Source organism: Sapajus apella, unplaced genomic scaffold (assembly GCF_009761245.1).
Source record: "Sapajus apella isolate SASKATOON/1434 unplaced genomic scaffold, GSC_monkey_1.0 scaffold62, whole genome shotgun sequence".
Lineage (NCBI taxonomy): Eukaryota > Metazoa > Chordata > Mammalia > Primates > Cebidae > Sapajus > Sapajus apella.
This window is the reverse complement of record NW_022437002.1, coordinates 17,694,311-17,707,770: the sequence shown is the minus strand read 5'-3', so window position 1 is coordinate 17,707,770 and position 13,460 is coordinate 17,694,311. Positions and strand designations below refer to the sequence as shown.

Here is a 13,460-nt window from a genome sequence, read left to right as displayed (position 1 = left end):
TATTCTCCCATAAAAAATCCTCCACCAGCTGACTTGCCTACTTTGCCAGGTGATCTCTTTCCCCACAGAAGGGTCCCCTCATTCCCTAGCACTAATCATGCTAAACTATTTGCAGATCTGTGAATATTCTATTTAATGCTTCCCTAGTGTGCAGTGAGCTTTCTTTTCCTGGAATATTACCCATTTTCCAGCTTTGGAATTTATCTTTAAGGATTCCTAGATGACCTGCAGTGAAACCTTTTCTGATAGGACTTCTCTATTAAGTACAATTGACATTTCTTCCTGAGTACTCCTTATTCCCTAATACAGACTTTTTTCATAGTCCCTGTAGCCTTTTATTGTACTTGTCTACAAGGTTTTGTAGTGAAACTGACCCTTGTGAAGACGGGCTCTTCTTGATTGTATTTCTGGCAGTCTTTGGCATATCGTCTACCCCTGCCCTACACCTGTCTTAGAGGAGTGAATACTATACATTTCACTAACCAGATTGTCCTTTAATCTGAGGAAAATGATCCACATCCTTGTTCATCTAACTTTCAGTGCCTCCTTATTTGGCATACATATCCTATTGAAAAGTGGGAACTTGCACATTTGGTCTGTTTATTTAAAAAATAAAATCCCTTATATCAAAGGAAATGAAACTCAGGAGAACATAAGATTAACATACTACCTATTGATTTTGCATTTCAACATCTTCTGTTTGTTATAATTCTGAATACAGTGTTAATAAGTGCTGCAAATATGTAATTATTTGATAGGTTCCACGGTGATGACTACTTTGTGAAAAGTGCCAAAATGATCAGCTTTCTGTATCAACCATTCATATCACTTTTTTCCTAGCCTTCCTTGAATCCAGAAGCTGGCAAACAGAATCAGCCATGCAGACCTATTGGGACCCCTTCTGGAGTATGGGGTAAGTAGATTTTGCCATTTTAAAGGCATAACTTTAAAATTTTTTTCTTAGCAGGGAGAGGAACAAAGATTCCTTTATCTTTTTTTGTTTTATCTTGTTTCTCATCACATGCATTTGCCCATGGTAACTAACATCCAACTATAGCAGGTTATTCTGCCCCACCCCGCCCCAACCCCAAATACCATTGAAATGGTATCATGGGGCCGGGCACAGTGGCTCACGCCTGTAAATCCCAGCAGTTTGGGAGGCCGAGGTGGGTGAATCACAAGATTAGGAGATGGAGAACATCTTGGCCAACATGGTAAAACCCCATCTCTACTAAAAATACAAAAAAATTTAGCCGGGCGTGATGGCGTGCACCTGTAGTCCCAGCTACTCAGGAGGCTGAGACAGGAGAATTGCTTGAACCCAGGTGGCAGAGGTTGCAGTGAGCTGAGATCGCACCATTGCACTCTCTCAAAAGAAGAAAAAAAAAAAAAAGACAACTGTTATCATGTTACTGGAGTCAGAATACAGACAACTGAGAGCTTATAGAACCCTGAATTTGGAAGCAGTTGTTTCGGTGTTGGTGGTTGTTTGTTTGAGACAGTCTCATTCTGTTGCCCAGGCTGTAGTGCAGTGGCATGATCTCGGCTTACTGCAATCTCCACCTCCTTAGCTGGGATTACACCACACCTGGCTAATTTTTGTATTTTTAGTCCAGACGAGGTTTTACCACGTTGGTCAGGCTTGTCTCAAATTCCTGGCCTGAAGCGATACACCTGCCTCAGTCTCCCAAAGTGCTGAGATCACAGGCATGAGCCACTGCACCCAGCCTAGAAGCAGATTTTAAGTAGAAAAAGTTCATAAAAAGTAACTTTTAATTAACATTGCTAATTCACTTACAATAACTAAATTTTATGTTATGGTTGTCTTCCAAATACATGCTGGGTATACATATATATATGAATAAATGTATGAATAATATATGAATATATGTGTGTATATATATACACATATAAATTTATATATATATATATATGTATTTTTTTTATTTTTTTTTAAGGAGACGAGGTCTCACTATGTTCTCCAGTCTGGTCTTGAACTACTGGCTTCCAGCATTCCTCCTGCCTCAGCCTTCTGAGTAGCTGGGATTATAGGCACATGCCGCCCTGTCTGGCTTCTCAATATTATTAAATACAATTCAGAAGTGTTCTTTGTTATATAATACCATATCCTGTGAATATACCATTTCATTCAACCAGTTTCCAATTGTCTGATCTTTTATGTTTTGGCAGTTATAAATAATACTTGTTATAGAGGGTGAGGGGGAAACATATATAAATGCCACGTATTTGCATATATTTGTTGGTAATAAAAAAAAAATAATAAGATGAATCTGGCTTTTTTTTCTTTTTTTCCTGACATGGAGTCTTGCTTTGTCACCCAGGCTAGAATGCAGTGACAAGAAGGGAATCTGTATTTCAAACCAAACCTAATCTGTGGCATTTTTCCACATTGCCCAGGCTGGTCTCAAACTCCTGGACTCAAGTGATATGCCCACCTCAGCACCTCCAAGTGCTGGAATTACAGATGTGAGCCACAGTGCCTGGCCCTTGGATTTATTATTTGGTTCATGCCTGACTGATTACATTGTACATCAGACATACTGTGCCCCTTGAAGGATTGCTAACATCTTTGGGCTTCTGGCTGATTTATAAATTTAGTATCAAGTTCCTCATATGCTGCATTTTTTGTAAGTTCCTGAGTAGTCTCACTTTTAAAGAGTATCTATTAAGTGCATACCAGGGAATGTTTAATCCCTCTGTCTTAACTGTGAGTTGTTTTGTTGACTAAGGCCTTTGTATAAACTATGCTTCATGTTACACAACAGGTTTGACATTCTTTTGTCTCTCCACTATTATATTTCACAGAAAACCCACCTAGTGCCAAGCAACCCTCCAAGATGCTAGTTATCAAAAAAGTTTCCAAAGAGGATCCTGCTGCTGCCTTCTCTGCTGCATTCACCTCACCAGGATCTCACCATGCAAATGGGAACAAATCTTCATCCTTGGTTCCAAGTGTCTATAAGAACCTGGTTCCTAAGCCTGTACCACCTCCTTCTAAGGTATGATTAGAATCAGGTTAAGAACCTTGTACAAGAGAAGTTTGGGAATAAATCAGAAAAAAATTAATAAATTTGTTTTTTCTTGCCAAATCAGTCACCAGATACTCAGTACCTGTTATATGTATAGTATTTTACTGTCTCCAGATTCTACTCCTGCCAGTTGGATTTTTAGTAGACCTCTCAGACTCATTAGCTTCATCATTTCATAATCTTTCTCCTGATTTGCAGTTTTCTTTCTTTCCTTTTTTTTTCTTTTCTTTTTTTTTTTGAGACAGTTTCTTACTGTCACCCACGTTGGAGTGCAATGGCACAATCATGGCTCAGTGTGTAACCTCAGCCTCCCAAGTAGCTGGAACTACAGGTGCATGCCACTATGCCCGGCTTATTTTTTGTAGAGACAGGATCTCATTCTGTTGCCCAGGGGCTCTTTAACTCCTGGCCTCAAGCAATTCTCCCACCTCAGGTTCCCAAAGCACTGAGATTATAGGCACGTGGCCCCTCTGGTTTTCTGTAAGAGCAGCAACATCCACCTGATCACTCAGCTTGACTACCTTGGCTACTTCTCTTCCTCCTTACTCATTCTCCTCAGCCAAGGAATTACAAAGTCCCTATTAGTTATTCTTTCTATGCTGCCCTTGTTCAGGACTTTGTCATCTCACATTTACTATTGCAGTATACCTTTCTATTTTCTCATGTCTCTGTGTCCTGCAGAACTGCCAGAATGATCATCCCAGAACAATCGAATATATCACATTCCTTCTTGAATCCCTTCAGTGGCTCCAAACCATTTATAGAAGGGAGTGGTAAATTTTTTTATTTGAAGGGCCAGATAATAAATATTTTAGGCTTTCCTTGATACATATGATTTTTGTTACACATTGCTTTTTTTTTTTCAACTCCCTAAAAATGTAAAAAAAATATCATGAGCTCATGAATCATACAGAAATGCCTCAGGTGAGATTTGGCCCATGGATCATAGTTTGCCAGTCTTTTAATCAGTGTCCAGATTAAGCATCGGCACGTGAAATTTTCTTATAGCCAAACTCTAATACTTAAATAGTGATGGGTTCTCACAGTATTGCCCAGGCTGGTCTCAAACTTCTGGGCTCAAGCCATCCTCCCACCTTGACCTTGCAAAGTGCTAGGATTACGGCCTTGAGCCACCAAGCCTGGTCTCTTAATAATTTCACTGAGAATAATTATTCTACTGATAATGATTGGAGTTTTCAAGATGGATTAGATCTACAAGAGAAGAGGATAGAAGAAGAGGAGTACAGAATGGGATAGTACTGACAAACTGTATTTCAGAAAAAAATGGTAAACTATCACAGAAATACAAGTGGGTGAGTTTGCAATAGCAACAGGGGAAGCGAGTTGAGGAAAATAACTGGAAAAAAGCCTTAGTGATTAGAAAGTTCCAGGAGACTTTTTTTTTTTTTTTTTTTTTTTTTTTTTTTAAATTGTATTTGGGCTCTGGGGTACATGTGCACATCCTGCAGGATTGTTGCATGGGCACATACATGCCATGGTGGTTTGCTGTCTCCATCCCCACCTCCCCCAGTCACCTACATCAGGCATTTCTCCTGGTGTCCAGGAGACTTTTGAGTTGATGTTTTTAGGTAAAGTAGGTCTGAAACAATATTTCAAGGACTTTTGGAAATATGTGGAGGTAGTGGCACATTTTAACCTTGGAAGTAAAAGGAACTAGATCGAATATAGGTAGTGGAAAAGATAAGTGCATAAATGAGGAAATCTGTAGGAAGAAGCCACTGGAAGCAACTTGAACTGTACTTGGAAGAGAGGAGGTCAGTAAAGGGTCATGGACCAAGAATAAATATGTGGGAATAAAACTTAATTGACAAGTACAATTATCTTCGAAAAGGGTTTAGGATATTATTTTCCTCTGATGTAGAAGGGAAAGAATGTGAATTCAAGTGAAGAGAGCAATTACAAAGAAGGAAACAGCCAAGCATGGAAGTTAACTGCCGGGCTATGGAATAGACAGATTCTACCTTGCTCCTTCTTCCTCTTACGACCTTGGGCAAATTTCTTCACTTCCAAGCATTAGTTTCTTCTTCTATAAAATAGGGATAATAATACACACCTTTTTTGGTGAGAAGTAAATAAAATTTTATGAAATACCTAAAACTGGCATATAAGTGCCAATAAATGTTATTGTTCCCAATCTGCCAGCACACCTTATGTTTGTCCCAATTCTTGAGAGCTTATAAAGACTTTCTTAAGTGTTACTTTAAGATGTCTGCAAGCATCCTGCAGGACTATCGAAAATACAAAAATGAGTAAGAAAATGTCATAGTGTCCTCAAGGATCTAATAAAAGGTAAAAAAGTGACAAGGATAAAAATTATGATACAAAACTTAAGATCACTTTAGCCCTGTTGTAAGTCAGGGGTAGAATGAAGATTGGAAAACGAATATAAAGCAGTTGCTCTTGAAGCTTGAACAGGCTGGTGACAGTTGGCAGAGAAGGGAGGTGGTAATGGCAGATAGTAAGAGGAAAATTAGACAGCAAAAGAAAACAGAAGACATTCTACCCTGGGAAATTAGGGTAACTATGGAAGATCAGGTTTCAGGAAATGTGGTTGTGATTCTGGGTACCTAGAATGTGAAATGTTAGAAGGAAGAAGAGGTAAGATAACTAAGAAGCAAATGTTGATTTATCCATTAATTCTATCTAGACATTAGCAATAATTATTGAGTATCTCTGTAGTAAACACTGGGTGTCACTAGAGGCACAAAATAATACTTGGCCTTTAATCCCAGAGTTCACCATCTAATGAAGAAACAGACATTTTAAAAAAATTGTCCTTTTCTTCCTGGGAAGGGTTGTCAGAGTCTTTACAGATAACTGGGGTTCAAATATATGATAAAGGGAACGTCCATTTGTTGACATCTCACTGTGTTTCTTTGTTAGACCTTTTACACATACTAAAGCATTTACTCATTTAATCCTGGGATATAGGGAATTACGTACTGTGCGGTTACATAGCTAATAAGTGGTAGAGTCAGGCTTTTAACCCAGGTCTGACTTCAAAACCAGAGCCCTTTCTACTGTTCCAGAATGCCTCCTGTCTTGAAGGATGAAGAATAGAAAAGGAAGATGAGAATTTAGTCTTTTGAGTCAAACTTAACTAAGTTGAAATCTTTGTGACACTTTCTAGGGTTGTGATCTTAAGTTATTTGATTTTGCTAAAATTTTCTTTTTTGAGACGGAGTTTCGCTCTTGTTACCCAGGCTGGAGTGCAATGGTGCGATTTTGGCTCACCGCAACCTCCGCCTCCTGGGTTCAGGCAATTCTCCTGCCTCAGCCTCCAGAGTAGCTGGGATTACAGGCACGCACCACCATGCCCAGCTAATTTTTTTGTAGTTTTAGTAGAGACGGGGTTTCACCGCGTTGACCAGGATGGTCTCGATCTCTTGACCTTGTGATCCACCCACCTCGGCCTCCCAAAGTGCTGGGATTACAGGCGTGAGCCACTGCGCCCGGCCTAAAATTTTCTTAACAGTAAATTGAAGCAAGTAATTGGAATGCAGTGTTTGAATCATCCTAATTCCTCAGTAAGTGGACATTTAAAAACAGTAGTACTGGTCGGGCGTAGTGGCTCACACCTATAATCCCAGCATTTTGGGAGGCCAAGGTGGGAGAATCGCAAGATCATGAGTTCCAGACCTGCCTGGCCAACACAGTGAAACCCTGTCTCTACTAAAAGTACAAAACATTAGCCAGGGCTGCGCCCCAGCTACTTGGAAGGTTGAGGCAGGAGAATTGCTTGAACCTGGGAGGTGGAGGTTGCATTGAGCCAAGATTGCGCCACTGCACTCCAGCCTGGGTGAAGTGCGAGACTCCATCTCAAAAAAAAAAAAAAAAAAAAAAGAACTAGTTCATTAGAAAGCAAGTAGCTGGGACATTCTTGGCAGAGGGAACCTGTTGTTACCCAGAAAATTGATGCAGAATATGGTATATTTGGAATAAAGGAACCATAGTGGTTTGGTATGACTGGCATGTGAAAGTGGATGGGGAAGTAAGACTTCACGGAGGCCTCTATAAAAAGCGTAAGAGAGAGGTTAAAGTAGGTAGGAGGTGCTTTTTTTAATGAAGTTCACCTGGTTCAACAGATTACAGCAGAAGAAGAGTACGAAGGCTAGAATGCTAGAATGCTTGAATGCTTACATCCATTGAAAAGAAGGAAATTCAAGAGGTAAAAAGAGAACCAAGAGAGTGAAGCATCTGGAACTCAAGAAGGGAAAAAGGGACAGATTTAGAAAATATTGTAATGAGCAATATCACATTTCCTAAAGAAGACAGATTTTTTAGAGCTGGCCTTTGTAATCTAAAGATGAAATTTGGGCCAGGTGCAGTGGCTCATACCTGTAATCCCAGCACTTTGGGAGGCCGAGGTGGGTAGATCACAAGGGCAAGAATTCAAGACCAGCCTGGCCAACATGGTGAAACCCCATCTCTACTAAAAATATAAAAATTAGCTGGAGGGCCGGGCACGGTGGCTGAAGCCTGTAATCCCAGCACTTTGGGAGGCCGAGGTGGGTGGATCACAAGGTCAAGAGATCAAGACCATCCTGGTCAACATGGTGAAACCCCGTCTCTACTAAAACTACAAAAAATTAGCTGGGCATGGTGGCGCGTGCCTGTAGTCCCAGCTACTCAGGAGGCTGAGGCAGGAGAATTGCCTGAACCCAGGAGGCGGAGGTTGCGGTGAGCCGAGATCGCGCCATTGCACTCCAGCCTGGGTAACAAGAGCGAAACTCCGTCTCAAAAAAAAAAAAAAAAAAAATTAGCTGGAAATGGTGGTGCATGCCTGTAATCCCAGCCACTTGGGAGGCTGAGGCAGGAGCATTGCTTGAACCAGGACCTGGGAGGCAGAGGTTGCAGTGAACTGAGATCACGTCACTGCATTCCAGCCTGGGCTACAAAGTGAGACTCCGCTTCAAAAAAAAATAAAATAAGAAAAAATAAAGATGAAATTTTTGGTTATTTATTAAAGAGTTGTTTTACTAAAATGGGAATAGAGGTGAGTATTGCAGGTAACTAAGCAGTAAGCAGTTAATGAACAAGTGAAAGATAGCTGATACCGTCTTACTCAGAAGTTTGGCAATAAAAGGAACGTGATATATAAGATTGAGGGAAAATAAGAAGTCTGGCTTTTTTCTCCTAATTTCAGTAAGATGGGGTAGCATATTTGGTAAACTTGAAAGAGAACAAACAGTGTTAGGAGGAAGTTCCTTTGAACCTGAGGGGCAAATGGGAGAGGGGGTGGGAGAAAGTTTGAGCCCAGTGATTTTAGAATTTTCAGTCCAGTGGGAGAAGATGACCACTTGAAGTGGAGCAAGTTAGGGCCGATTCAGAATTTAGAGGAAAAGGAGAGAACATTTAAAAAACAGCAACAACAAAAAACTGGTTATACAGTTCACCTTAATGGACTTTTACATATATAATCATCTAATAAAAACAGGTATGGGACATAATGATTTTTCCAGGGGGTAGTCCAGGTATTCCATAAAGTTTAAGTTACTATCAATTAAGTTGAAATAAAATTGGCAGAGATGTAGATACTCTGTTTTATGTAACAGAGTAAATCTTTTGTACTACTGTGGCAGAAACCCAAGTGTTTCTCTGCTCTGAAGTGACATTGTTTTAAAGACAGGACATCTGGTGACTCCACAACTCAGGAAAGGTCACAAATCGTCTTTGATAGTTAACCTGACCCAAGCAACCATCTTTAGATTTTTATCAATGCAAGAAAATAATTAATCCTCTTTCAGGTTGGGTCATTGTTTCTCTGATCTGCTTGCTTGTTCTTTTTGGAGGCATTTTGGGATAGTGAAAAGGCAGTTTCATTTACTAGCTGAATAACCTTGAACAAATTCTTACGGTCAGTATCATTCTCTATTAAAAGTCAACATAACAATTATTAGGCCTCATTGATTTAAAAATTAAATAAAACTGTGACCATCATCTGGTACCTGGCAGATAGTGAAGTTAATTCCATTCCTAAAGCTATTATTGTGTCTTCGTTTAATAACCATCAACCAAGAAAGCACTCAGGAAATGAATTCATTTCACTTAGGCCCCTTCTTTGTCCTGGAGGTCCTCAGTTCTAAGTGTTTATTCTGGAAAATTAAGCACCACTCCATTGACCTGCCTCATTTTCCTTCCTCTCCTCAGACAGTGTGGTTAACTCTGTATTCCAGCTATCCATCATAGTAGGGGATATGGCCAGAGTGACAGAATAGGCCCAGACCTTGCAAGGTTGAGTAGACAGGCCTCCAGACTAAATCAGGATTGTTCAGCCATTTACAATAGCCACCCTGGCCTGGAACTAGGCTATTGCCATCAGAGTTCCTGGAAAGCAGCAATTTTCTGATGCATTTTGTGGGCTATCAGGATTACATTAAACAAAATTAAACACTATTAAAAAACATTTTGGGATTCAGTAAATTTGGAAAATGCTGTATAACTACCTCTCAAGTTCTTACGTGCAGTTAAATGCTTTGAAAAATTGCACAGAAAAGAACCGCGTTGAACTTTTTTCACCCTAGTCCCTCCCAAACTCATTGAGCTAGAGCCTTCTTTTTGAGAAGTCCCTATTAATGTCCCATGGCTCTTCTGTATCCCATCTGCCTTTTTCCTTGAAGTGCCTCACCTCTAAAAGAAGTTGCATACTTCCCAAACATGTTAAGACAGGTACGCCCTGGAAACTTATGTTCTCATATGACATTTCACTCTTTGCTTTATGATTTTATAAGCTGAGCTTCTGTTTGTGTCCCTGTTCTTACTGATTTGTTCTTTGATCCTGTGTAGCCTAATGCATGGAAAGCTAACAGAATGGAGCACAAGTCAGGATCCCTTTCCTCTAGCCGGGAGTCCGCTTTTACCAGTCCAATCTCTGTTATCAAACCAGTGGTACTGGCTGGTGGTGCAGCTCTGAGTTCTCCCAAAGAGGTGAGTGAGGATAAAGCAAGGCAGCTTTTTCTGAAATTTGCATTTCCCATTCACTTATACTAAGATAACCAGTGTAACATGTATAGCTGTGACACTTTCTTTTGTAGCTGAGAATTGTTTCTTTATTGATGTTTTCTGTTCGCATCCAAAAGTGGGCAGTAGCCAAATGGGGTAAATGCCCTGTGGTGGACTAAGGTCATGCTATGTTAGATTGGCATTCTGCTGGTCTGTAGAATGATCAAAGAGGTGCCTTGTAAGCCAGCTACTCTTAACTATATAAACCCTACAGAACTAAAGTCTGCTTAAATAAAAGGATTGTTTGGTTTAAGACAGAGTGATAAATAGGCTACAAATTCTTGAAGTCAGTGCTGTGTAGAAGAGAACCCCAGTTCCTGCTCTTTGCTGTCAGGAGCAACCTATTTGTGGTATTTGCCCAGAGTCCTTCCAGCACCACCCCTCCAATTGAGATCAGTTCCTCTCGTCTGACCAAGTTGACCCGCCGAACCACTGACAGAAAGAGTGAGTTCCTCAAGACTCTGAAGGATGACCGGAATGGAGACTTCTCAGAGAACAGAGACTGTGACAAGCTGGAAGATGTAAGAGCATAGGCTTTTTCTGGGGTAGCCTAGGAATTTTCCTTTCATACATATGTGCTTCCTTCTTCTTAAAGGATAAAGATGTGGCAATATTTTTAAATGTACAGATATAGTATTTGTAGCTGTAACTTCCTCCTAGACCATGTAGTAAAGTGAGATTAACCCTTTAAAAGCCTGTGTTGTACATTTAGATCTGTGACCCATTTTATTTTTGTGAAGGTTATAAGGTCTTTGTTTAGACTGATTTTTTTATGTGAGTGTCCAGTCGTTCCCTCACCATTTGTTGAAAAGACTATCTTTTCTCCATTGTATTTCCTTTGTCAAAGATCAGTTGTCTATTTGTGGGCTCTCTGTTCTGTCCCATTGAACTATTTGTGTCACTTTCTGTCAGCACCACACTTTTTTCCCTCCACACCTCTTATGAGCACTTTACTACCACACTGTTTTAATTGCTCTAGCTTTTGTGCTAAGTCTTGATGTCAGGTAGTTATCAGTCCTCTGGTTTTATTCTTCTGTATTGTGTTAGCTGTCCTGGATCTTTTGCCTTTTCTTTCTTTTTCTTTTCTTTTTCTTTCTTTTTTTTTTTTTTTTTTTTTTTTTTGAGACGGAGTTTCACTCTTGTTGCCCAGGCTGGAGTGTAATGGTGCGATCTCAGCTCACTGCAACCTCCGCCTCCCAGGTTCAAGCAGTTCTCCTGCCTCAGCTTCCAGAGTAGCTGTGATTACAGGCATGCACCTCCACACCCAGCTAATTTTTGTATTTTTAGTAGAGATGGGGTTTTGCCATGTTGGCCAGGCTGGTCGCAAACTCCTGACCTCAAGTGACCCGCCCGCCTCAGCCTCCCAAAGTGCTGTGATTACAGGCATGAGCCACTGCCTCCGGCCTTGCCTTTTCATTAAAGCTTTAGAATCAGTTTGGTGATACAGCAGGTCCCCATTTGTAAATGGGGAAAATCTATGGGCTGAGGCTGTCTTTTGGAAAACACTTTCTGGGTGGTGACTCCTTGATTTCGTAGGTTGCTTATATTACCACAAAGGAACCTTAAACCAATGTGTCCTTACTTTTCCTTATTGCAGTTGGAGGACAACAGTACACCTGAACCAAAGGAAAATGGGGAGGAAGGCTGTCATCAGAATGGTCTTGCTCTCCCTGTAGTGGAAGAAGGGGAGGTTCTCTCACACTCTTTGGAAGCAGAGCACAGGTAAGTGAGGGAAGACATCACAGGGCATGCAGTGTATGATCCTTAAGGACCTTGAACATACTGGAGAAGTTATCTCAGATAGAGGCCCACATGCAGAGAGAAGTGGCCCAATTGTAACTTGTTTTCTGTGTATGCCCCAGGTTGGCCTATTGCCCATCAAGCATTCTTTCCCATACTCAGCCATCTTTTTCACAGTCTGCTCTCCAAGACTTTAATATATTTTAACTTCAGGCCAGGCGGGGTGGCTCACACCTGTAATCGCAGCACTTTGGGAGGCTCAGGTGGGTGGATCACTTGAGGTCAAGAGTTTGTGACCAGTATGGCCAACATGGTGAAACCTTGTCTCTACTAAAAATACAAAAATTAGCTGGGCATGGTAGTACGTGCCTGTAGCCCCAGCTACTAGGGAGGCTGGGACAGGAGAATGGCTTGAACCCAGGAGGCGACAGCTGCATTGAGCTGAGATTGCACCACTGCATTCTAGCCTGCGTGACACGGGTGCCGTCTCAACAATAACAAAAAAGCCAGACTGCAAGTGCTCTTTCTTCCTTAATGCTATCTTGGTTTCTGCTTCTGCTGTCTCTTCTGTAGCTCTTCCTCTCAACAGTAAAGAGCCTCCAGTTATTTATAATCACTCAAGTAGCTGAAATTAGAGCTTGTCCCACAGGGAGGAAAACAATTCCTTCTTTAACATCAGTTGCCCCTGGGCATAAAAGTTTTCTGTGGAAAGTGGTGGGCTGTTCACTTAGGCTTAATGATGGCATATTTTCTTTACCTGTTCTTCTATGTCCGCCAGGTTATTGAAAGCAATGGGATGGCAAGAATATCCTGAAAATGATGAGAATTGCCTTCCCCTCACAGAGGATGAGCTCAAAGAGTTCCACATGAAGACAGAGCAGGTTTGTTGTCAGCCTTTTTCCTGGAGACCAGTTAGTAACCTGGGGAATAAGGAGTTAGGACAATCCTTGCCATTAGGGAGCCTAGTTTAGTGTGAGAGAAAGACCTCGGGAAAAAAAATTACCTTAGTAGAAATGTAGTGGGGCTCCTAAATCTGCCTGGGAAATAAGGATCTCCAGTGGTGGGTACAAAAACTAAGTGTCAGTGATTAGCAGATTCTAGAAAATAGTATGTTCTTTCATCCTCTCAGCTCTAACTCCTTACCAGAACCACAAAGCTGTGTTCCAGAGTTATGGTCTGAGCTCTTGGTCTTTAAGGAAGCAGGTTTACCTTCTCTGCTTCCTGTTTTGCACTATAGTTTCCTGGTCCTCTGGCCAGAGCTAAGAAGCTAAATAGCTTGTGTCAGTTTATTCAACAGTTGCTTGGATTCTTTCTCTGAATAAAACACTGCTACATCTAGGGTGAACAAGACAAATGAGATTTCTACAAAAATCCTTGAACTTCTGGTGGCATATATTTATAGCACAAATTACAATTGGCTGTGTCTTTAAAAGGGGCACAGCACAGGCTGACATGAGACCTTGACACTCAGAACTCTGTTAGAAATAAAGACTTTCGGCTGGGCTCAGTGGCTCACGCCTATAATCCCAGCACTTTGCGGGGGGCCAAGGCGGGCAGATCACGAGGTCAGGAGTTCAAGGCCAATATGGTGAAACCCTATCTCTACTAAAAATACAAAAATTAGCCAGGTGTGGTGTTGTGCACTTG

The 13,460-nt window shown here is 41.0% G+C and overlaps 1 protein-coding gene and 1 long non-coding RNA gene across 2 annotated transcripts in view; both read left to right on the top strand.

The window, feature by feature from the left end:
* Positions 1-13,460, top strand: part of GPBP1L1 (GC-rich promoter binding protein 1 like 1) — a 58,794-nt gene that overhangs the window by 43,861 nt on the left and 1,473 nt on the right. The window contains exons 6-11 of the mRNA XM_032247413.1: positions 841-913; positions 2,827-3,020; positions 9,858-9,998; positions 10,436-10,594; positions 11,671-11,795; positions 12,592-12,694. Coding sequence (XP_032103304.1) covers positions 841-913; positions 2,827-3,020; positions 9,858-9,998; positions 10,436-10,594; positions 11,671-11,795; positions 12,592-12,694 — 795 coding nt within the window. The remainder of the gene's footprint in view (positions 1-840; positions 914-2,826; positions 3,021-9,857; positions 9,999-10,435; positions 10,595-11,670; positions 11,796-12,591; positions 12,695-13,460) is intronic.
* Positions 6,426-7,316, top strand: LOC116529490. Its single transcript, XR_004259521.1, has 2 exons — positions 6,426-6,736; positions 7,187-7,316. It is a non-coding gene; the product is annotated as an uncharacterized LOC116529490 (long non-coding RNA).